This window comes from Bolinopsis microptera, chromosome 10 (assembly GCF_026151205.1).
Source record: "Bolinopsis microptera isolate Bmic1 chromosome 10, MBARI_Bmic_1.0, whole genome shotgun sequence".
In the NCBI taxonomy this organism is placed as follows: Eukaryota; Metazoa; Ctenophora; class Tentaculata; order Lobata; family Bolinopsidae; genus Bolinopsis; species Bolinopsis microptera.
The window spans coordinates 8,628,047-8,653,483 of record NC_087081.1 but is presented as its reverse complement, the minus strand read 5'-3'; the positions used below and the strand labels follow the sequence as shown (position 1 = coordinate 8,653,483).

The 25,437-nt window shown below is 41.5% G+C and overlaps 1 protein-coding gene across 1 annotated transcript in view; it reads left to right on the top strand.

Annotated features, from left to right (window-relative positions):
• The first annotated feature begins 4,397 nt into the window (after positions 1 to 4,397).
• The window catches only part of LOC134821585 (uncharacterized), a 31,894-nt gene continuing 10,854 nt past the window's right edge, over positions 4,398 to 25,437 (top strand). Inside the window, exons 1-8 of the mRNA XM_063832286.1 lie at positions 4,398 to 4,420; positions 4,826 to 4,950; positions 6,325 to 6,424; positions 6,549 to 6,732; positions 6,901 to 6,989; positions 7,340 to 7,503; positions 15,334 to 15,405; positions 20,775 to 20,862. Of these exons, the coding sequence (XP_063688356.1) occupies positions 4,398 to 4,420; positions 4,826 to 4,950; positions 6,325 to 6,424; positions 6,549 to 6,732; positions 6,901 to 6,989; positions 7,340 to 7,503; positions 15,334 to 15,405; positions 20,775 to 20,862 (845 nt within the window). The remainder of the gene's footprint in view (positions 4,421 to 4,825; positions 4,951 to 6,324; positions 6,425 to 6,548; positions 6,733 to 6,900; positions 6,990 to 7,339; positions 7,504 to 15,333; positions 15,406 to 20,774; positions 20,863 to 25,437) is intronic.

The following is a 25,437-nucleotide window of genomic DNA, read 5'->3' as shown; positions in this document are numbered from 1 at the left end:
GCTAAGCGCTGCCCGGCATTATATTAATATTTAAGTTGCTAGTCTCTAGCTTTGTTTCCTTAACATAAAAAGAATTAATATAAGAAGAGAATGCAAGTTGTAGGTTTACAACCTACCAGGACGCGCGCTGAAATATATGGAACAGATATTTTACGAGTATCACCCGTTAAAATGCAAGAAGCTCGAAAAGAGTGCCGCGCATAAACTAGATAGGCGCGCTTTATAAAGTTTGTAATACTATTTTAAAACAAACTCGAAACGATACTGACATATTTTTTCGTGAAGCTAGGACAAAAGCGTAAAGAGCTTTATATTGTTAATCGAGGTGTCTCAAAAATGATTTCAACAATCCCCTGTCTAATAGTAATCGCAAAACGCCAACAATTAGTGCAAACCAAACAAATTATATGTTATAGCATAGAAATATTTTATATGCATTAGATTAAATGTGTTTTCGGTAGAAATATAATTTTAAACTTGCACCGTTGGCCGTATTACAGTACTAAAAATTTGGGAAACAATTTTGAGGGGTGCCGCGTACTTTACTGTATTTGCATTTTCATGAGCTCGTCCGTACGCAGAATGCCCGATTTCTTGATAAAAGCCTAGCTACTTCAGGATTGTTGTAATATGTTGAGTGTAATATTTAGTAGTGTGTACTCTATCTAAAATTGTTGTAAAGTGTAAATACTCCGCAAACCATGCCCTCACGTGTAAACTTGGGGGTTATGTGACCTTGAGGCACAACTCACTTCGAGATACAATAGCTAATATCATGCGGACAGTCGAATGCAAAGACGTTCAGACAGAGCCCCCCCTTCTTCCAGTCAGTGGCATGCAGTTACCACGAGGTACAGTAACTGGAGATCAAGCCCGACTAGATATACCAGCAAGATCAGTTCGGAATGCGTTTGAAAGATCATTTTTCGACGTAAGAGTGTTTCACGCTCCTGCTCCAACCAACGTAGCTTAACCAATTCATATGATGTATTTGGCTCACGAGACTGAGAAGAAAAGAGCATATAATGCAAGGGTCATAGAAGTGGAAAAAGCTTCCTTTACACCTTTAGTTTTCTCCACAACAGCAGGCATGGGAGTCGAAACTCGAAGCGCAACGGTTGATTAAAAAGCTTGCACAAAAGATGGAATCTTTCGTGCGCTTTGAGGTATTAAAGACAACATTTATTTCGATATTGAAGATTTAGATTTAAATATTGAGCCCTTTGGCTAGAGAATACTTTCTTAGATAATAATAATAATAATAATTCTATACTGTTACATAATTTAAAATTATGGCCCCTTATTGTGGGCAGAGTATGTGTCTTTATTTAAGTGTCCTGATTTAAAAATCATCTGAGTGACTGCATTGAAATAATTTAAGGAGAGTACCATAAAAACGTTAAAACAAAAGGAGTAACAACTAGAACATACTTATATTAATATCAACATTAGAACAAAATACAGTCACCTAATTCTCTTCTCCTACGGTTGAGTATAGAGGAACCATCTTTGGCGTGTATTAGGGACTTAGACCATTACAAATACCCTGCTGTAAGTTTGCAAGGTATGTGGACTAAGTGGGTCGAGAGTACTCGACTTGGAAGTGGGTGTTGAGAATTCTCAACTAAACTAGAAGATAATGATGTCCAGAAGATGAGGCAGTAGATGGAGTAGTAAAGGAGTAGTAGAGGCTGAAGGGGGAGTGATGTCATAAGGAGATGTAGGACATGAAGGGGGATGGAGGTGAAGGAGCACTATAAGTATAAGTATCAATTCTATGATAGTTCATCGATGGCGATCTGTGCTAAAGATCGGAAGGCAGTGATGCTGCCATCACTACCATCTCTTAAGATAGACCAGCATGGTTGGTCACTAGTGGAGTGCACTTGAATGGTTTCTCTGTAGGAACAGCGGTACAGTGGACAAGAGAAGATTCGATGGTAATTGTTGTCCAACATCTGACAATTCGGACACTGAGGGTCGCAGTTGTTGGCAACCCTTGCCTTGAATGCTGTGAAGGTGATGTCATGGCCATGCAAGAGAGACATTACTTTAGTGTCTGTGCTCCTGCTTGAATAGCGAGGAAACAACTTTTTGCTCCTCTTATCGATGTTATCCAGTATCTCACCCGGATTAATTCTAGGGTTCAGTAGGAGATGTTTATTCCAAGTGAAGTCCATAAAGCGGGTTATTTCGTCTTTTGAGTAGCTGACAACACCGTTGTGGACACTAGTCAGAAGGTCTATTCTGCTTCTATTGAGCTCGTTGGACCCCCTTTTCCACGTTAGGAACTTACGTATCTCATCAATATGGTGCTGATATCGATGGGCCTTTGCCTCCTCTAGCTGTAAGATGAGTCCTTGCATAAATGGGTCACTTGTAAGTGCTTTTATTATGAATTTTATGGTGATCATCTTGTAGGATATCTCAAGGGGTGGAATTCCAAGCGCGACAGATGTCAAATCTTTGGGAGGATGGTGAGTGGATCCACTTATTTTCAAGAGGACCCTGGCATAGAAGTCTTTGAAAGTGTCTAGGTTATCTTTTAGCCATATTGGAGCAGCATATAGAAGTTTTGTGAGTACTACTGTTTTGAAGAGCATTTTGAGTGAGCTTGCATTCAGGCCTCTGTGGCGGGTGGAGTTTTGAGTGATCCTGTACCAGGCAAACCAGCATTGTTTCAATTTAAATTTTGCGTGACTCTTGAAGGTAAGTTTGTCGTCTATCCTCAGTCCAAGAACAGTTGATTGACATGTATATGTTATGGGTCTATTGCCGATAATGAGTGGTCCAAAGGCTGTGACATCAGGTCCAGATGAGGATGTTGGTGTGATCATAATACACTCGGTCTTGTTTTTGTCGCAGTTTGGGATAAGTTTCCACTTACTGCACCAGACATGAAGGTACTTGCACATCAACTGCATAATTCGATGAGCACATATAGGATCTATGTGAGAGACTGCTATGCTTCCATCATCAGCATATTTGAAGAGGCTTGAGTTAGAGCTGCATTCCAGTGGCAGCTGGTCCTTGCATAACATATCCGAGATGTAGAGGATAAATAGCAGGGGTGCAAGGACAGAGCCTTGGGGAAGCCCAAACCATCCACATGAGCGTTGAAATCCGAGACTGTTGTTAACCCTCAGCCGTACTTTGCGGGATAACAGGAAGTTATTTATTATCCGCAAAATGTTCCCTTGTATTTGGTATTTGCTGAGCTTGAAAATCAGGCCTTTCACCCATACACTATCAAATGCTTTGCTAAAATCGATGCATAGTAGGAAAGTAGTGAGTTTTTTCCTCTTGCATTCATCTAGAGTAGCTACTAATTTATAAAGATACCTTGCAGTATTTCTTTGAGGTCTAAAGCCTTCTTGCTCTTCGTCGAGTAAGCCCTCTAGTTCGCAATGGAGCTTTATTCTTCGTTCCAAGATCTTTTCTAGCAGCTTTCCAACATATGATGATATCGATATTGGTCTATAAGCAGAGGGGTTCATGTAGTTATCCTTCCCATCCTTTTTGATGAAAGTGACATTGGATACCTCCCAGACCCATACACCAGTTTCAAGGACAAGGTCATATAGTTTTGTTAGAATCCGAAGAGCTGACACAGGCAGATGTTTCAGGATTTTTGGGTGAAGATTATCAGTGTCAAAACTTTTGGCATTGCTATTTTGAGCCTTCAGTGCTAAAGTAACTTCCTCTAGACCTATTTTCCCATTCAGATGATCATTAATGATGTGATCTAATTGGTCGGTAGGGAACTGAGTCGATATAATGTTGTCATAGCAGCTATTGATTTCTTGTTCGAAGACATGATCAAAACTGCATCCATTCATGTGTTCACCCGAGAAGAATGATTTGTACAAGATGTTTTCTTTCTGAGTTCTGTCAGAGTGGAGGATACCACCATCCATAAGATTTCCCATGTACTCGTTAGGCTTATTGGTCAATGTCTTCTTATAATTTTTCCAGAATATTTGAGACTGAGCAACATTGAGATTTTCCAGTTGCTGATGAATCCATTTGTTTTTTTCGGATATCAAGGTATTAGAAAACTCCTCCTTTGCTTGTTTGTGGAGGGAGACGTTATACGGTGTGTAGCTGGTTTTCATGGTTTCCTGCGCAGCTTGAAGAGTTCGTGAAAGGTCTGTAAGGAGAGAGTTCCAGAAAGGTTTTGAGTGGGTACTGACTTTCTTGAGAGGAATCCATTCATTACCAATCGCAGATAAAATGTTTTTAAAGTCTTGCCACAGCTTTAGAGGGTCTATGTAAGAGTTGATCCTGCCAGTTATGCCAAGGAGAAGGGCCCTGTTAAGTGATCCACACCAAGCATTCCAGTCTGTTTTATCAATGTCCCAGTAGAGAAGAGGAGATGCAGATTGAGCAGTTTGTGCATGACAGAATTGGTGGATGATTGGTAAGTGACCTCTATTTGGAGCACCTGTGAAGAGTTCACTTTCACTGTCAATGCTGGACGATTGGTATAGCCTACATACTTTACCCTTCAACAAAGCAAGGTCAATGATACTCCCACCATTATGGGAGACGAATGTATTGGTGTTCGGAGTGATGCATGTCAGATTATGCTGAGCGATGAATGAATCCAGCTGTCTTCCACGGTCGGTTGTGATGATATCTCCCCAGGAGATGTGCCTACTGTTGAAGTCACCAATTATTATTACATCTTTGATTTTGAACTTGGAGCAGTATTGGAGAGCTTTTGTGATGTTGGTAAGTGCTGAGCTCAGGTTGTTTGTAGAAGTTAGGGAGTGGTTTACATATACATTACCAATCATTACTACCGTTGAATTGTACCTAACAGTGATCCAGAGTGCATCAGTGGTTGTATCTTGAAGTTCACTGATTTGTTGTGGGACAAGCCTGGGGGAAACACTGGTGGACACTCCTCTGCTATTGTTTACCGAAAATGTATCCAGATTATGAAAGGTATTTAAGTGGGGTCTGGAGTTATCCAGTAGAGTTTCTTGTAGAGCCACAATGTCATTTTTGAACTTAAAGTTGAATCTATCAATTGCTGTAATAGACCTGTTTGATAGCCCACTGACATTCATTTGACAGATATGAAGACTTCCGTTGTTTTTAGTTGTTTTCTTAGATATTTTGGACAGTTTTTAATATTGGTAATGTTAATGAATTGTAATTGATTGATATGTAATATTTAGGCCCGTGGCCATTTTACACCTATAAGTGACAACATAGAAGTGCTTCGATTCCTGGTCATAAGGTGTTGTTTGATTAGAAGATTGAAATACGAATTTGACAGTGGTCAGTGACTATCCTTCCGACTTTTTTTCCTCCTGATGCAGTGGTTTTCAGATTATTTCTTGGGTGGTCTCAATCCATTTACTTGAATCTTTGCTAGTAACTAGTAAGCATAATTCTAGGATTTCTGTCAATTTGAAAAGTTTATTTAAATGCTAGTTGAATGAATTTGGTGAATATCCTTCGGCTAACGGCTTCTGTAATTGGCTGGTCACACTTGTGTACCAATCTGGCTGTTGGAATGTCTGAAGGAAAATAAGTGTTAGATTTTAAAAATCTGATTATGAATGTGTTGGATTTGCAATTTTTGTTGTCTGATTGTTTGTAATTCTGTCAGATTACTATGGATGTCACAGTCATCAAACAAGCTAGCGGGAAAGATTGTGACGAAATCTGGAACATGATAAATGAACTTGCCAAGTATGAAAAAATGGAATCATCTGTTGAAATAGATGCAGAGAGATTGAGAACTGACCTAGAAAAAGGCAAATTCGATTGCCTTATTTGTAAGCTGAAAGATGATATCATTGGATTTGCAATTTTTGTATACACATTTGACATTGAAAGTGGGAAGAAAATGTATCTAGAGGATTTATTTGTCAAAGAAAAGTACAGAAGACAAGGAATCGGAAACAAACTTTGGAGTGCTTTGACCAACAAGTGCAAAGAAAAAGGCTGCTCAACCATGGAATTCTCTGTTTTAAATTGGAATAAAAATGCGATCAAATTTTACTTACGTCACGGTTGCCAAGACTATACTCAAGCCAAAGACAAGCAATTGTTCAGATTCGTAACTGGTAATCTTTGATAGCAGGCTAGGATATTATATGTTAAACATGACATCCTCTACTTTATTGATGACAGAATTTGACTATTTACAGCATTTTCACATTATTTAAATCAGGTTTTAAGTTTTTAATTTATTCTTTATTCGTTGAAAGTTGAGTTATATCTTCATGCTTGTAGTAATTGTGTTTGAAATTGACTTCAGCATCCAGAAAATTAGATACTTGTTTAAATAATCCGAAAATTCTGTAGGAATGAGCAAAAATGCTCTGGGGTTGGGCAATGGGAAGTCTGGTCAAGTCTTGGAAAACAAGAAAATACACTTAGCAAACGTTTGGAACAGCTGGAATAGGTAAGAAGCCTCAATTTCGTTTGAGTTAGAGAACGCAAACTTCCAGTTCCAACTCCGTTACTCCATTCCATTATTGAATCTTCTTAAATATGAAAATACATTTTTAAAATGACCATGTGTTCAGGTTCACAGATACAATCCACCAAGTCTTAAAATCAGAATGTAGAAACAAACAGGAAGATTTGACGGGCTACTGCTCCTATGTTAGTCATCTCCTTGAGTTTGTCAGCATCAAACTGCTGGTCATCTCCGCTCTTCCTCTCTTAATGTACCTCACTATTTTCAAATCATATCTCTTTCTCAAAGAGGTAAATGAATTAAATTTATCATATTTTTGTGTTGCAAAATTATTTTTTATTTATATAAAATGCCAACTTTCATTAAAATTTGAAGTTTCACTCGAATTACACATTTACTAACTAAATTTCTGAACATGTGAGGTAACTTTTTTCATTTCATAATTCTCTCTTTTTCAGACGCTAAATTTACCAGAAGAACCACACACTATACTCCCTATCATTGAATACAGTATGTTTCAATGTCTTCCCCATCAAATATTGTCCAGGTTCGTAACTTTATTCTTATTTTGACTAGACTAAAACCTACAAGGAAATATTTCCTGTAGATTCTCGGTATATAAGCAACATTTGACAGAGCATCTTGTGAAGTGAGCTATGTGCCCAGCCTTTGCGAACTCAGTGAATGTCCTTGCTGTACGGTAGTGTTAAACAAGGAACTGAAACCGAGGGGTTCCGTTTAGGTCCTTCACACTTTGTTTCTGTCTGGTTCTAATATACCGTTACAATAATGACTTTAATATATTCAAAAATTATCTCCTAATGAAAAGGGCCCCCAAATTTTCTGACAGCTTTTTTCAGTTTATACCTGAAATGAATTTATCATATGTAACCTCAGATTTTCAAACATTCCCTTCGACGTGCTAGCTGGAGTCCCCTATATGTTACACTTCGCTCTGCCTGTACTGTTCATAGCATATAATGTGATCAGAAGAAGAAGAGGGGGTGTGCCTCTTATTTATCAGTACCTCTGGTGTGTCGGCTGGGTCAACATTATCGCAGGTGAGCACTCCGCATATTGATTATCTGTCAATATTCTAACGTGAGAACATGTTTCGATTAGTTTTGACGTTTTGTGCCATTTTTACCAGAGCAGTTTCCCTGTTTCGTATTAACGGAATCATCAGAAATTATGAACTCTAAAAATCATGATAATTAATCACCAGTAACATTTTACAAAATTATATCATATTATGTATCTGATTTTAGGTATCTGACTGAAAGTGTGCAAGTACATTGTACAATTTTACTGTACACAAACACTTAGTGGCTTACACAATACACATGAATATTGAATAGTATTAGTAATCATGAGAATTATAAAATTGGCTTTTTCCCATTATAGCATTCTAACATTATACATATGTTAACTTAGCAAGCAGTCTGAAGTTTATTTAATAGCCACTTACACCTATTACTACTTATTACTTACACTCATTTACATTACTAATTACTGTTCATGGCTTAAATCGCAACAGCCAGCCCTTTGTGACCTTCATCAAAACCAGTACGACTGTTATAGTTCCCAAGTTCAAAGTAATCGTGCGATAACAAAATGATTCCACTAGTTTTAATTAAACAAGATACAGTAGCTTTGAACCGAATCAATACGATGATCAGAAAATATAATTATTACTAAATTCCAAGGATACATTTTAGGTCGCTAGAAAAGGTCACGTGATGGCAGCTATGGCTCAATGATATTGTATCAGGTTTCAGTAGTGTGTACCATTAGGTTTACTCTATAAATGATACATGTTGTATTGACCACCTGTGCGCTGGTGACGGAACTTTGTGTACTACCACATTAGATTGGGAGTGTTAACTGCTCATCTTTACAGCTTTACTGCGCGGCGTAATATTTAAGTTAAATATTAGGACCTAATCGAGGTATATATCTAGCTTAATCATGACAGAAATTTGCCTTTTAACAAAGTTTGAATTATTTGTCCACCTGAAACAGAACGCACACGCCCTGTTTCCCCCCTCTTCTAGAACCAAGCTCCCCCCCCCCCCCCCCCCCCCCCCCATTTTCAGCTCTCCCAACTGTGTACAGTGTGAACTATGTGTGAACTCTGTGTGACCTATGTGGGAACTATGTGTGAACTATTAAACTGAGAGTGTACATCGCTAGATGGGAGCTACCATCTTCCTTGATGCCCTAAAAATTAGCTACTGTTAAATTTTTTGATATAATACATTTTATTTAAATCTAGGTATCAAATAGGTAAGCAAAATCCCCGGTGCAGTGGGCTCAAACAGGATTGTCAATACTTACTGTCGTAACTTAACTAAGATTGAAATCATTACGTGATGTTTTAACACTGTGAATAGTTTAACTACAGACTTGAGACTACAGCTGATGATGTCATAACCTAATGTTCTGCTAATTTCATTTGTAAAAGCTGCTTTTTCAGAGAATGAATGGTTTTCTACAGTTGCCATCTAAAATTCCTCGTTACAAAAGTAAATGTAGCGACTTTAGCGTCAGTTATTGCTTTTTACCTTCTCTAAGTAGTCAATGATACAGAAATAATGTTTGGCTTCTATTCCTATTTACACAGGAAAATAGGTTATCTTTATTGTGGCTTCCGACATGTTTTAAGAATGAGAATATGATGCGATACATTTACAAGATATGCAAGACCAGATAATACCATTTAAACTCTGTCAAAATATGTAACATAAAAATGTTACACAGTCTCTATACCGGGTTTTGTGAAGCGTCAAATTTTGGCATTATATGCACGTATTATGTCGTATTGTGATGGAGTGGGTACTCAAATCACCACCGAATGCGATATGACTTATGATAAATCACATTTCTAGCACAAAATCAGCTTATTAACTTAAATTTTGAGAAAAAGAAGGGTAATCGGTATTTCGAGCTACCCGGTATAGTGACACTATGATACCTGTTTTGGAAGAATCTATGATTATCTCGCCGGTCATTAATCAAAGTTTGGAAGGTGCGCAACGGGCTAGATTATCTCTTTAACCTGATGGCAAGGGAGTTATGCATCTTATCGACACTTCCAAAACATACGTCATGACGTATGACAATTATAGAGAGGCCTGGTATATGGGGGCTGATATTACCTACAGGAATATATAAATTGTTACTTATTCAATTATTCATAGCTTCATTTAATGTGCCAAATATATTCGAGTAGTTCTGTGTTTAAAGCTACTTAAATGCTGTCTACCCGGAAATAGGTTAATCGTGACGAAATTAATGCCATTACTGTAATTCTGTAATTAAAATCATTTGCTATTTAACATTTTTACACGGCAAGGATATTTAATGAATTTTTCAAATCGTCGTAGGTGGTACGGCACTATCTTGACAGAACAAAATTTAATTTTTCAATTAAAATGTGCGTTTTATGTACGTGTTGTACACCGTCGGGCATGTTGTCTATTTAACACATACATGTACATGAGCGGAACGAGTGGATTCATTAAACATTTAAACTTAAAGGAAAGATATATATAATAGTATATATGAAACATTTGACATGGAGTTGTAGAGTGAGTTATGTGCCTCGCCGGGCTAAGGTAGTGGATGTCCTTGCTGTACGGCAAGTTAAACAAGGAACTGAAACTACTAGGTTCCGTACAGACTCAACTCTGCACCCATGTCAATATGTTCATTATATGCAAGCCTCTTGATTTATAATCTGTTAACTTCTAGACCAAACAATCAGACCACAAGCTAGCTTTTTATAGCTAACTCAAGGTCATTCCTGCAGGAAGGTCTAAAAGGCCAAAAATAATTTGTTGAGCTATTTAATTACGTCACTAACAATGCTGTGAGCTCTCACGCTCGTGCCTGCTGGTGTACCGGGAGTAAAGCTCTAGTTAAATGCTGTTTAGATAATGTTACTATAAAACACGGCACTAGTGTTAAGTGCAGTACCGTTTACTATGTACTAATGTTATTGAGGATAGTAGTCAGATTACGGAACTGTTTACTTAGTGACTTTAAAATCGTGGAGGATATCAAGTGCGGGGCTGAGGGTTGAGGGAGGATATCAGGTGCGGGGCTGAGGGTTGAGGGAGGATATCAGGTGTGGGGCTGAGGGTTGAGGGAGGATATACTTAGTGACTTTAAAATCGTGGAGGATATCAAGTGCGGGGCTGAGGGTTGAGGGAGGATATCAGGTGTGGGGCTGAGGGTTGAGGGAAGATATCAGGTGTGGGGCTGAGGGTTGAGGGAGGATATCAGGTGTGGGGCTGAGGGTTGAGGGAGGATATCAGGTGTGGGGCTGAGGGTTGAGGGAGGATATCAGGTGCGGGGCTGAGGGTTGAGGGAGGATATCAGGTGTGGGGCTGAGGGTTGAGGGAGGATATCAGGTGTGGGGCTGAGGGTTGAGGGAGGATATCAGGTGTGGGGCTGAGGGTTGAAGGAGGATATCAGGTGTGGGGCTGAGGGTTGAGGGAGGATATCAGGTGCGGGGCTGAGGGTTGAGGGAGGATATCAGGTGTGGGGCTGAGGGTTGAGGGAGGATATCAGGTGTGGGGCTGAGGGTTGAGGGAGGATATCAGGTGTGGGGCTGAGGGTTGAGGGAGGATATCAGGTGTGGGGCTGAGGGTTGAGGGAGGATATCAGGTGTGGGGCTGAGGGTTGAGGGAGGATATCAGGTGTGGGGCTGAGGGTTGAGGGAGGATATCAGGTGCGGGGCTGAGGGTTGAGGGAGGATATCAGGTGTGGGGCTGAGGGTTGAGGGAGGATATCAGGTGTGGGGCTGAGGGTTGAGGGAGGATATCAGGTGTGGGGCTGAGGGTTGAGGGAGGATATCAGGTGTGGGGCTGAGGGAGGATATCAGGTGCGGGGCTGAGGGTTGAGGGAGGATATCAGGTGTGGGGCTGAGGGTTGAGGGAGGATATCAGGTGTGGGGCTGAGGGTTGAGGGAGGATATCAGGTGTGGGGCTGAGGGTTGAGGGAGGATATCAGGTGCGGGGCTGAGGGTTGAGGGAGGATATCAGGTGTGGGGCTGAGGGTTGAGGGAGGATATCAGGTGTGGGGCTGAGGGTTGAGGGAGGATATCAGGTGTGGGGCTGAGGGTTGAGGGAGGATATCAGGTGCGGGGCTGAGGGTTGAGGGAGGATATCAGGTGTGGGGCTGAGGGTTGAGGGAGGATATCAGGTGTGGGGCTGAGGGTTGAGGGAGGATATCAGGTGTGGGGCTGAGGGTTGAGGGAGGATATCAGGTGTGGGGCTGAGGGTTGAGGGAGGATATCAGGTGTGGGGCTGAGGGTTGAGGGAGGATATCAGGTGTGGGGCTGAGGGTTGAGGGAAGATATCAGGTGTGGGGCTGAGGGTTGAGGGAAGATATCAGGTGCGGGGCTGAGGGTTAAAGGAGGATATCAGGTGTGGGGCTGAGGGTTGAGGGAGGATATCAGGTGTGGGGCTGAGGGTTGAGGGAGGATATCAGGTGTGGGGCTGAGGGTTGAGGGAGGATATCAGGTGTGGGGCTGAGGGTTGAGGGAGGATATCAGGTGCGGGGCTGAGGGTTGAGGGAGGATATCAGGTGTGGGGCTGAGGGTTGAGGGAGGATATCAGGTGTGGGGCTGAGGGTTGAGGGAGGATATCAGGTGTGGGGCTGAGGGTTGAGGGAGGATATCAGGTGCGGGGCTGAGGGTTGAGGGAGGATATCAGGTGCGGGGCTGAGGGTTGAGGGAGGATATCAGGTGTGGGGCTGAGGGTTGAGGGAGGATATCAGGTGCGGGGCTGAGGGTTGAGGGAGGATATCAGGTGCGGGGCTGAGGGTTGAGGGAGGATATCAGGCGCGGGGCTGAGGGTTGAGGGAAGATATCAGGTGTGGGGCTGAGGGTTGAGGGAGGATATCAGGTGTGGGGCTGAGGGTTGAGGGAGGATATCAGGTGCGGGGCTGAGGGTTGAGGGAAGATATCAGGTGTGGGGCTGAGGGTTGAGGGAGGATATCAGGTGTGGGGCTGAGGGTTGAGGGAGGATATCAGGTAGATTGTAAAATGTACAGCCCAATATAATTTAAACAGTGGAGGTAATAAGCTCCAATGTTTACACCAACGGTATTACGTGAGACACGTTGTAATAGTGAGAGTCAAATATCAGGAAGTCATGTGACGTCATCACGTGACGTCATCACGTCATCCTGTGTATATACCGCGGGGACTACTGTCTCAACATTTTATAAGGTGTTCAAATTGTTTGCAAGAAGTGTTCTTATCAGGAAATGACATTTTAATTTTCGTGAGATAATTATTTTCTCACGAAAAGTCCCAGTTTTATTTTCTTTTGGGGGTCAAATAACGGGAAATAAGCGAGTTCAGCTCCTGTGTCAGGTTGAATTGCGGCTCACTGGGCTGTGTGTGTAATGTTAAGTGTTTACTGTCAATTGATTGTGAGAAAATATATTATTTTAGGTTACTCAAATCTAATTAAAAATCCGAATTAAACTCTTGGATTAATGTTAACCATTAACATTAAAGGCATTAATGATTAATTGTCTATTAAACGTGCATTAAATTCTGTTAAAGAACCATAAAAACTATCAATATAATACTAAGTCTGTATCACTTACACACAAACTCGTATATTCACTACTCAGCTCCGTATTAATCTCAATCTCTTGAACAGTCCTCCTATCCTCTAATATTAGACAAGGTCTCTTGAACAGTCCTCCTATCCTCTAATATTAGACAAGGTCTCTTGAGCAGTCCTCCTATCCTCTAATATTAGACAAGGTCTCTTGAGCAGTCCTCCTATCCTCTAATATTAGACAAGGTCTCTTGAGCAGTCCTCCTATCCTCTAATATTAGACAAGGTCTCTTGAGCAGTCCTCCTATCCTCTAATATTAGACAAGGTCTCTTGAGCAGTCCTCCTATCCTCTAATATTAGACAAGGTCTCTTGAGCAGTCCTCCTATCCTCTAATATTAGACAAGGTCTCTTGAGCAGTCCCCCTATCCTCTAATATTAGACAAGGTCTCTTGAGCAGTCCTCCTATCCTCTAATATTAGACAAGGTTTCTTGAACAGTCCTCCTATCCTCTAATATTAGACAAGGTCTCTTGAGCAGTCCTCCTATCCTCTAATATTAGACAAGGTCTCTTGAACAGTCCTCCTATCCTCTAATATTAGACAAGGTCTCTTGAACAGTCCTCCTATCCTCTAATATTAGACAAGGTCTCTTGAGCAGTCCTCCTATCCTCTAATATTAGACAAGGTCTCTTGAGCAGTCCTCCTATCCTCTAATATTAGACAAGGTCTCTTGAGCAGTCCTCCTATCCTCTAATATTAGACAAGGTCGGAAGTGGTTGGTAATTAAGAGTGTTTCAGTTTAACCTCGAGACTTCCTCTTTTTGTGTGTGATTAAATTACAGAGGCACATATTAGGTGCGGTAAAAAAATCGAAATTATGCGGTACCGCACCCGACTATAAAGGTAAAATGTGCGGTAAGGTGCGGTAATTTTTTACCAATTATGCGGCAAATGTGCGGCGATTTTTTCGAAATTTGTGCGGGAATTGTGCGGTTTTTTTTTGCATTTTCTCAAGGACTTTGGAAATTCTAAACGTATAACCGCCGCTATTATCAAAAATAGGTCTGTTTATGTGTTACTGAGGGTGTAGTTCTTTACTAAGACCATGATTGAACCTATATCGAGATTCAGTTATCTGAGAACAGTGACTTGATCTGGTAGAGATCAGGAATCAGGATACAGTTATTTGAAGACGCCTCTTGATAGAGTCGATCAGATCCCATGCGTGATCGCAAATATGTGACACGCTTCAAGTTGGCATTGATCGTCAGTACTTGTGAACCATTTAATCCAAGATCCATTAAGCCCACTATAAAGCCAACGCTACAACGAATAAAGCTCATTACCCTTTACACCTACTTCTTCTATTATCACCTACGAATGATAACTGATACACTATAATCGAAGTACAGTAACGACGAGGGTTCCATAATGGCCTGGGTCACGGTCCCGAAAAGGCCTCATGGATCACGGTCCCGAAAGGGCCTGGGTAACGGTCCCGAAAGGCCCTGGGTCACGGTCCCGAAAGGGCCTGAGTCACGTGGCCTAAGCATGAGTTCCAAAAGGGCCTGGGTCACGGTCCCGAAAGGGCCTGGGTCAGGGTCCCGAAAGGGCCTGGGTCAGGGTCCCGAAAGGGCCTGGGTCACGGTCCCGAAAGGGCCTGGGTCAGGGTCCCGAAAGGGCCTCGGTCACGTGGTAACCGGGTCACGTGACCTAAGCATGAGTTCCAAAAGGGCCTGGGTCACGGTCCCGAAAGGGCCTGGGTCAGGGTCCCGAAAGGGCCTGAGTCACGTGGTAACTGGGTCACGTTGCCTAAATATGAGTTCCAAAAGGGCCTGGGTCACGGTCCCGAAAGGGCCTGGGTCAGGGTCCCGAAAGGGCCTGAGTCACGGTCCTAAAAGGGCCCGACTTTTAACATATTTTGGTTTTTACACTCGAAAATCTTAACGCGAAAATTTTAAAATTATGCGAAATTACGCGGAAAATGCTAGATTATGCGGAAATATGCAGATAATTACAAAATGTGCGAAAATGTGCGGAAAACGGTAAATTGTGCGATCCCGCACCCATCGCACCTAATATGTGCCCATGTAATAAATTATGTATAATCGGATCATGTTGCATGGTTGAATTCCCTTGCGATTTATCACTAATTACGTGAACTAACCAGACAGCATTGGCCTAGTATCAACTCACGTAATGAAAGTAACTCAACTCATTAAGTTCAAGACTTATTAATCTAAGTTTATCATCACTGTTGCTAGCTGACTAGTGAACTATTAAATAACTTAAAATGTACTTTATTTCAGTTCTCATACAGTTCTTATTCCCAACTGCTCCGCCCTGGTTTAACGACTCAGCAGTTTATGATGAAACTACAGGTTTGTCCCTATAGTTACATAGATGCGCGTTTAATTCGTGCATGAATATGACAAATAATCGGACCTTTACTGATAGTTGAAATTCGACATATGACGTCATCTAGCGTCATCTAGCGTCATCTAGCGTGAAATATCGCCAGATGATGATAGATGACGCTAGATGACACTAGATGACGCTAGATGACGCTAGATGACGCCAATTAGCGACATTGTCGCTAAGTGCACGGCACCTTTCGAATGTCGCTATCTAGCGCTATCTAGCGCTATCTAGCGCTATCTAGCGCTATCTAGCGCTATATGACGCTATATGACGCTACATGACGCTATATGACGCTAGATGACGCTAGATGACGCTAAGCACGCAGCACTGACGCCAGGCGACAGATAGCGCTATTTTCATAAAATTTCCGCCTTTTTTTTTGCGACATCTAGCGCTATCTAGCGCTATCTAACGCTATATGTCGCAACGACATCTGACGCAGCGCTATCTAGCGCTATCTAGCGCTATCTAGCGCTATCTAGCGGAGAATGTCGGTCTGTGACAGTTTACGCTAGATAGCGCTATCTAGCGCTAGATATCGTGGCGACAGCTAGCGCTAGATAGCGCGGCGTCATCTAGCGCTATCTAGCGTAAACTAGCGCTAGCTAATGAAGAATTTCGGTTTGCGACAGTCCACGCTAGATAGCGCTATCTAGCGCTATCTAGCGTGGCGACAGCTAGCGCTAGATAGCGCGGCGCCATCTAGCGCTATCTACCCAGAAACCCTGACCGGATGGGGCTTAACTTTGAAAGTAAAAGAGTTAGAGACTTCCGGTTTTTTGTAACATGTTCCTCTTTTAAAAGTAACGTTACCTCCCCAGGAGGAAAATTCAAGACAACGTAATTGTTGAGTTATCTCAAAATCTCCAGAAAAGTCCCATTTCGGGCCGCTCAAAAGTTGGTAACTTTAACTTTGCGGATTCCTGTACTCTGGTTGGCTGAATTTTGTCACGTGGTAGCTGCTTGAACATTGGAATACGCCACGCGTGCAAATCATGCTTCATGTCGCGCGCGAGGTCGGGCCGTCTGTTTAAATTAAACCAACTCTAGTACCACCACCAGCCGGTAACTTTTCCTGGGTAGCGTAAACTAGCGCTAGCTAATGAAGAATGTCGGTTTGCGACAGTCCACGCAGTACGCGTAGACACATGGCTATCATGTCACATGTGAATCCAAACCCTCACCCCAAAGCTATCAAAGTTATCTAGCCTTAATTGACGATGTCAATTCATCGCAGCTCGGCGAGGCACAGAAGCGCATTTCGCAGATCTAGCGAGAAGCATAATTGGATGCGCGGCGCGGCACAGTAACGCTTATAGCTTAATTTGCAGAATAACTTGCAATTTAGTAACGTATAATATGTGCTAAATTTTGTACGAACAAGTAAATTATTTGATCATTGTTAATGGACTAGCCCGAAGCGACGTGCGCTACTTCGTACTTCTTGGCTTGGACTAATAGTTTGAGAAAAAGCGGCGCGTGATAGAAAATCAATGTTTTGATGGTTTGGCGAATGTTGACGATGTCATAGTCATACCTTATACCTTTCGTCTTTCCAGTTGGAGATGCACGATAAAAATAAAGTTGCTCGGATTTTCAAAATTTTTGTTCACATTTTTTGGAGAGTGTGAGCCTTTTTACAATATAAATTTTTGTCATACGTTTTTGGAATCATCAGTGACTTTCGCATAGGTGCCAAAATTGGTGATGCGTGGCTTTGCGGGAGCAAAAGTTAATCTAAAACTTGCGTACTTTATCGAAATTCGAGGATTTTTGACGTATTATTCGGATATATTTTTGGTTCCTTGAATGAGATCATTCTGAAAATTTGTGAATCAAAAAACCTTCCAATAGGGCTTTCACAACTGTCCGAAAATTTAGTGGATTTTGGAGTTGATATAATAATTGATATTGACGATGTTTCACCTAACCATGTGCTTGCTTTCGCGCCACTTCGGGCGCGCTTGTTTCAGAGTTCAAGTCCACGAACCCTAATGTGAAGGTTCGTGCGCGCGCGCGCAGTGCTGACAACAGCGTCTATGTAGCGCATGTAGTCTTGGCACTTCTCCCTCCAGTATGCAGTAACCACTTTTCAGGTTCCTATATTGCATAGTGACAGTGTATAGGGGTTAATTAGGTATAAACTACAGTACAGCTGTACTTACATTTACATTCACAAGCATGCAAGCTCACCTGGTCCAATGAGCGGGAAACGGACTACAAGGTCTGGTGACGTCATAGTCACGTGACAGCTCATACATCATAGGCTCATAATTACGTGACCTCAGACCCAATCAATGATTAATCAGGTTCGGGCATGGTCAGCCCCTGTCACCCGATCTTGAGGTGACGTATGACACCTCGTTTACGCAATCAATGTCTGAAAGGCTACACACGTTGCATATGAGGACAAAAGCGCGGGAAATTTTGGCACCCTATATGAGTGGTGCCAAAATCGTTGGGTGGGTTGCTGGCTAGAGCCCTTTTTACCGCCGTAAGGCTGGCGCGCGCTACTGCAAGCGCAAGGGCTCTGGATAGAGCAAAACGATGTCAACCCATCAAGTTCGGTGCTCTGCGAAGCAGAGCAACGATCGTTGCTCGATTCGAAGCGCAGCAAAAATGACAATTCGCGCGGCGCGTCGAAGTCCTTCAAATATAGAAATGAAAATTGGGCAAACGATGTTGCGTTGAGCATAATTGGATATGCTCTAAAATTTTCGGACAAATTCAGCTTGTAAGCCTTAGATCAGTAATGTCATCAAATTTTGTAAAAATCCTACAGTCGGCACGCGCGGCTCACTGTCGATGGCGCACTACCTATTTCCAGATCATTGCTTGGCGGTGGATATTTTACGCGGCGAAGCCCTTTAATTTTTAGTGCCGCGCACCAACTGTAAACCGGTCCAGAAAATTGGAAAACTAAATACTTACGTCGTTTTTATTTTCAATCAGTATAAAAACCAAATATTTTAAAATTTAATTACAATTCACGGTGCTTTGCTTTCACTAAAATGCTTCTCGGCATCTAATAATGCTTTTCGGCGAGATGCACCACTGAGCTGTGAAAGATTGGCATCATGAATCAACGATGTTAGTTACTTGTATAAATTTCGTCGAAATCTAGTACGTGCCGCTTTTTTCCGATCTTGTAGGTTTACAACCTACCAGGACGCGCGCCGAGTTGGACTCGTCGACGGTCCTAATATATGGAACAGAGATTTTACGAGTATCACCCGTTAATTCCGATCCCGAAATGTTAAGGGTCGACGGTCGTTTACATATAACGTAATCAGCTGAGGAGGTTGGGGTTTCCAAATGATTATTGATTACGCTAGTGTAATATTGACATAATAGCTATGGTAAAACTGATTACGGAGTATGTGAACGACCCCTCATTGTTAGTAATCAGTTCCATACATTGATTGACGATGACAATCCATCGAGATCGTTGCTCCATCGACGACGATCGATCGACGACGATCGATTCGATGCGAAGCAAAAATGCTAGTTTGCGCGGCGTGTCGAAGCGGCGAAGTCCTCCAATTCCATACATAGCTAGCTATTAAGCTATCAGTATTATGTCACAATCACACTAGTAAGCGTAATAATTTGAAAAACCCCGGCCGGCGGCATCAGGCCCCTTATATAATTATAATATGTAAACGACCCCTTGATTAAGCGATATTTAATATTTTGTTCCACTCAGCCGAATATTTAATAAATCGAGTGTAATAGTTGGGTGACTTCGACGCGCGCGCAAGCTTATAGTTATATCATTCTCACTTAAATTATAATTAATTTTCATACACAGTAAAAATTAATTTTTATACAAAATAAAAATAACAAAAAAGATTGGGTGGGGAAAGACAGGCTGCACACACACACACACACACACACACACACACACACACACACACACACACACACACACCCACACACACACACACACACACACACACACACAGGGTTAGGGTTACTGTTACTGTGATAGGATATGATATCTAGCGCTATATGACGCAACGACATCTGACGCAGCAACATATAGCGCTAGATAGCGACATCTAGCGCTAAATAGCCTGGACTGACACGACCCGAAATTCTTCGCTATTTAGCGCTATCTAACGCTATTTAGCGCTATCTAACGCCAGATAGCGCTATCTAGCGCTATATGTCGCAACAACATCTGACGCTATATAGCGCTATCTGGCGCTATATAGCGCTAGATAGCGTGAACTGTCGTAAACTGACCTATCCCGCTATCCAGCGCTTGATGTCGCCTGCGTCAGATGTCGTCGCGTCAGATGTCGTCAGATGTCGCTAGATGGCGTCAGATAGCGTCAGATAGCGTCAGATGTCGCGGCAACATATAACGCTAGATGACGCTAGATGACGCCAAATAGCGCTATCTAGCGCTATATGTCGCAACAACATCTGACGCTATATAGCGCTATCTGGCGCTATATAGCGCTAGATAGCGTGAACTGTCGTAAACTGACCTATCCCGCTATCCAGCGCTTGATGTCGCCTGCGTCAGATGTCGTCGCGTCAGATGTCGTCAGATGTCGCTAGATGGCGTCAGATAGCGTCAGATAGCGTCAGATGTCGCGGCAACATATAACGCTAGATGACGCTAGATGTCGTCCCTAGAATTTTTATGAAAATAGCGCTATCTGTCGCCTGGCGTCAGTGCTGCGTGCTTAGCGTCATCTAGCGTCATCTAGCGTCATCTAGCGTCATATAGCGTCATATAGCGTCATATAGCGCTAGATAGCGCTAGATAGCGCTAGATAGCGCTAGATAGCGCTAGATAGCGCTAGATAGCGCTAGATAGCGACATTCGAAAGGTGCCGTGCACTTAGCGACAATGTCGCTAATTGGCGTCATCTAGCGTCATCTAGCGTCATCTAGCGTCATCTATCATCATCTGGCGATATTTCACGCTAGATGACGCTAGATGACGCTAGATGACGTCATATGTCGAATTTCAACTATCAGTAAAGGTCCAAATAATCTTGATTACATTCTCTTAGAACTCCGCCTTTGTTTGAGCTTTATAATTTGTTTCAGATATGTTTTCGGTCACGTTCAACACTGCAATTGGTTCAATTAATATTTTTATTCTATGCAATAAGTAAAATAGAGTGTGACAAGTACGATGTAATTTAGAGAATGTTATTTTCCCCAATCAACTTTGTTCGAATGGAATTTTTTCAATCAATAATTCACCAAGTAAGATTTTAACTACGTGATAAGAAATTATCATACTGAAATACTGATATAATTACCATGTTAATTATTACTAATTAATATTAATTACCATCCGTTACAGGTCAGGTGATAAGTTCCATGCCAAACGAAGCAGCATTCCAAAGGATAGATGCCATGTTGGGTATACCCTGGTTCAAAAACTTATATGGGTAAGTTAATTTAAGATTAGTGTTTTGAAAGTGTTTTTAAATGTGATGTACGACTAACCTTTATTTAACCTCTCTTCCTTTTTGTCGGGTATGTTATGTGTTACCCTACATAACTGATAACGGAAGGTTTGGCTGTAATAAGATAGCAATACCATTCATGTAAAATTGGGACATGTCTACGATGAACAATAGAGTAATACAATAAGCTTCATATCACCAATCACTGGTCACATTCTTCGTGGACAATCTCCTGATTTACCAGAACCATGTTCTCGAACCATCTCTCTATCCCCTGAAGAATAACCACCCTGTCAACCAATACCAGTCACACTGAAACGCGTACGTTACGTCATCACATACTTCATGACACATTTTATTGTCTGTAAGTGGCAGTCACCCCAGCAACTGTCTCATTTGTAATTGTATTATATGCCACACCGACTTGGCGAGGTGCCAATAAGCCGGACTTGGCGAGGTGCCAATAAGCCGGACTTGGCGAGGTGCCAATAAGTCGGACTTGGACCTAGCTCAAATTCTGTATTTGTGGAATGTTGTTGGTGACTGAATGTAAGGCTTGTGGTGATCGTTCTTAATGTGGCCATGCAAAACAAAACTAGGGACTGTATCGAAAAATGTTCCGATATCGACTCGTAGAGTCGTAGAACGTTTTTAAATTTAAAATGTTGGATACAGATTTAAAAGTCATATTCTCCTCATATGAGAGGAGAATTTGTTAAATTGGGTTGGTATCAGATTGGGAGTTATAAATTCACATTCTGTGTGGTTACCAAGTATACTAGTGTGTGTAGATTGCGTGTAACTAATCTCACCGAGTTATCATTCCCTTAATCCTGCTGCACCTTAACTCCAACATTCATCCCCTGTGTAGATTGTAGAATGTAAACCTATGTAATCATCAACTTCGTGCGGAGTAATTTTATTTCCACATAATATTCAATGTTAATGTATTAATATAATATGTTTGAGATGTGCTTAGTCCTGTAGGTTTGCTTAGTCCATGTAGAATGACGATCTTAATGTTCGCTTCACTAATCCAACAGATTGGAGTTTCGAGGTATAATATTGATAGAGGACAGGGGAGAAGGTTGGGATCATCGCCATTCCATTTACATGAGCAAAAAAATAATGTAAGATTGTCTCAATTTTTTCGACTTTTCTTCCTCATTAGTTCGCCGAGATATCGGAGAAATCCCAGCCCAACCCTGGCCCAGCTTTCTTAAATTTCCCATTACTTGTGCGTTATTTGAATAATGTTTAGTGTCATTGTAGATCATTCGGAGGTACGCAATGCAGTCTTTATCGTGATTATTAAATCATTTTATATGATGTAATTGCAAAGATAAATCACTATATATTTGAAAATCATGGTGAATATGCAAATTATGCATATTTGATAATAGAGAAACGCCATTTTGAATTTTCGGACGTGAGGAGAGTTAGTTATTATGACAATAATGTAAAATATTACACGTGTGCTTACAATTATGTAACCTTTAAATGGGCCCTCTTACATTAAAAATATCTTGAACAAATTGGAAAGATCAAATATATGAACTGGACATTGTGTATTCAGCAACTTGATTTCGGCCAATGTCTGAATGTCTACCTCAGTACCTCTAGTATCCTCTAATACTACAATAGCTGCTATACTAATTATAGTTAGTAAATGATTACACCTTTAATTGAGGGTTTATTAATAAAGAGAATCCCAGACGGGAACCTACCTACATATGATATGATAATATCTACAATAGAGATATTCTCCACAGGGTCCCTCTAAGTGCATTAATATTCAAACTACAGTGCGGCAACTATACCTAAAGTACGAGAGTGTTATTAATTAATAGATGTCCATGATAATGAGGATCTACTTTGGGTCTCTGGTGCAAACACTTTAAACAATGTAGAATACTTGACACCTAATCAAACCTTCCTGTCCGTGGAAACTGGTCTAAAAGTTTCAGTTGTGAGTTATAACATGATGGATTACTGGAACAATCTAGAACAACCTAGCTTTCCGAGGATGTGGTTATCAGATCTTGTAATTCTTTGAGGACATTATACTCACGGCTGGGTGTGACCACATTATATTGTAGAGGTAGTAACACGACGTTCCTGACATACCAGTCCCCAAATATAATCGCAGTATTTACTAATCCAGCCTCAACCGCTTTGTCCTGGACACCAGATGTGACGGTTTAATCATTGTGTAAAACACGACTTTACCTACCCCACTTTTATCCATTACCAGAAATTCTAGAATCTTCACAACATTGTTACACAGTCTCACTGGTTAACAATGTTGTTAAACTGTTCGGTATGTTGCTGAATGTTATGTTGTACGCAGACAGTAGCACTATTCTTAACCAGACTCAAATAACCGACTCATTCTAAAGCTCCAAAGGGGTACTGGACCGATGTGTAACAATGTTGGAACACCAGAGGAGGATGAGAGGTTGACGACGTTCAACATGCCACCTCATATTGTGGCAGCAGAATACTTGGCTCTGTGCCAAACATGTCTCCGATATTAATAGGTATTGTGTCCCGGGGGACTGTTCTCAAGAACAGTCCTGCCCAGAAGGTGCTGGGCGGACAGTGTTATGGCCAAGTTAACACCTGCAATATCCCTTACAACTGTATCGAGATGTTATGAAATCGAGGATTTTAATAGGTCAATTTTGAGAAAGATGCCAAGTAAAGGTAGATTACTCAGAGATGTTTTAATCTACTAGTCCCCACTGACTACTGAGCGGCCTATAGTGTGAGTTCTAGATCCTCACTCAGTGAGATTTAGTGTGAGTACTATATCCTCACTCAGTGAGATTTAGTGTGAGTACTAGATCCTCATTCAGTGAGATTTAGTGTGAGTACTAGATCCTCATTCAGTGAGATGTAGTGTGAGTACTAGATCCTCACTCAGTGAGATTTAGTGTGAGTACTATATCCTCACTCAGTGAGATTTAGTGTGAGTACTAGATCCTCATTCAGTGAGATGTAGTGTGAGTACTAGATCCTCACTCAGTGAGATGTAGTATGAGTACTATATCCTCACTCAGTGAGATTTAGTGTGAGTACTAGATCCTCACTCAGTGAGATTTAGTGTGAGTACTAGATCCTCACTCAGTGAGATGTAGTGTGAGTACTAGATCCTCACTCAGTGGGATGCAGTGTGAGTACTAGATCCTCACTCAGTGGGATGTAGTGTGAGTACTAGATCCTCACTCAGTGGGATGTAGTGTGAGTAGGTACTAGATCCTCACTCAGTGAGATGTAGTGTGAGTACTAGATCCTCACTCAGTGGGATGTAGTGTGAGTAGGTACTAGATCCTCACTCAGTGAGATGTAGTGTGAGTACTAGATCCTCACTCAGTGAGATGTAGTGTGAGTACTAGATCCTCATTCAGTGAGATGTAGTGTGAGTACTAGATCCTCACTCAGTGAGATGTAGTATGAGTACTATATCCTCACTCAGTGAGATTTAGTGTGAGTACTAGATCCTCATTCAGTGAGATTTAGTGTGAGTACTAGATCCTCATTCAGTGAGATGTAGTGTGAGTACTAGATCCTCACTCAGTGAGATTTAGTGTGAGTACTATATCCTCACTCAGTGAGATTTAGTGTGAGTACTAGATCCTCATTCAGTGAGATGTAGTGTGAGTACTAGATCCTCACTCAGTGAGATGTAGTATGAGTACTATATCCTCACTCAGTGAGATTTAGTGTGAGTACTAGATCCTCACTCAGTGAGATTTAGTGTGAGTACTAGATCCTCATTCAGTGAGATTTAGTGTGAGTACTAGATCCTCATTCAGTGAGATTTAGTGTGAGTACTAGATCCTCATTCAGTGAGATTTAGTGTGAGTACTAGATCCTCATTCAGTGAGATGTAGTGTGAGTACTAGATCCTCACTCAGTGAGATGTAGTATGAGTACTATATCCTCACTCAGTGAGATTTAGTGTGAGTACTAGATCCTCATTCAGTGAGATGTAGTGTGAGTACTAGATCCTCACTCAGTGAGATGTAGTATGAGTACTAGATCCTCACTCAGTGAGATGTAGTGTGAGTACTATAGACCGTAGAGCTGTATAATATTCTTAAATATGATGTAAGTATACTGATTTGTCCTCTTTTTTAGTATAATCACACCCTACTCATGGTTATATTTGATATATTTCAGACGGTTTAAATTAGAGTATTACTTAAATTGAGACAATGTGACCTACCTATGTGACCTACCAGAGGAGGGTGATAAGTTGGGGTCATCACTGTAATCCTGCAGCCTAGCAGTGCCAGGACCCAGGGGCCTATCAAACACAAGATTATTCTCATCTCCTCAAATATTTCAGTTGATCGCTCTAGTAGGTAGTCCTGAAGTCTATTCATACCTTGTTCTCTCTGCTCAAAGGAACATTTCAATGTGATTCAAGACACCGTTTTCTCTATTGCACACTGTGCAATAAAGAAAACGGTGTGCAATGCACAGGAATGAGATTAAGGCAGTTTTACTATTGGTCAATGTACCATGATGCTATATTCCGGGTTTGGAACA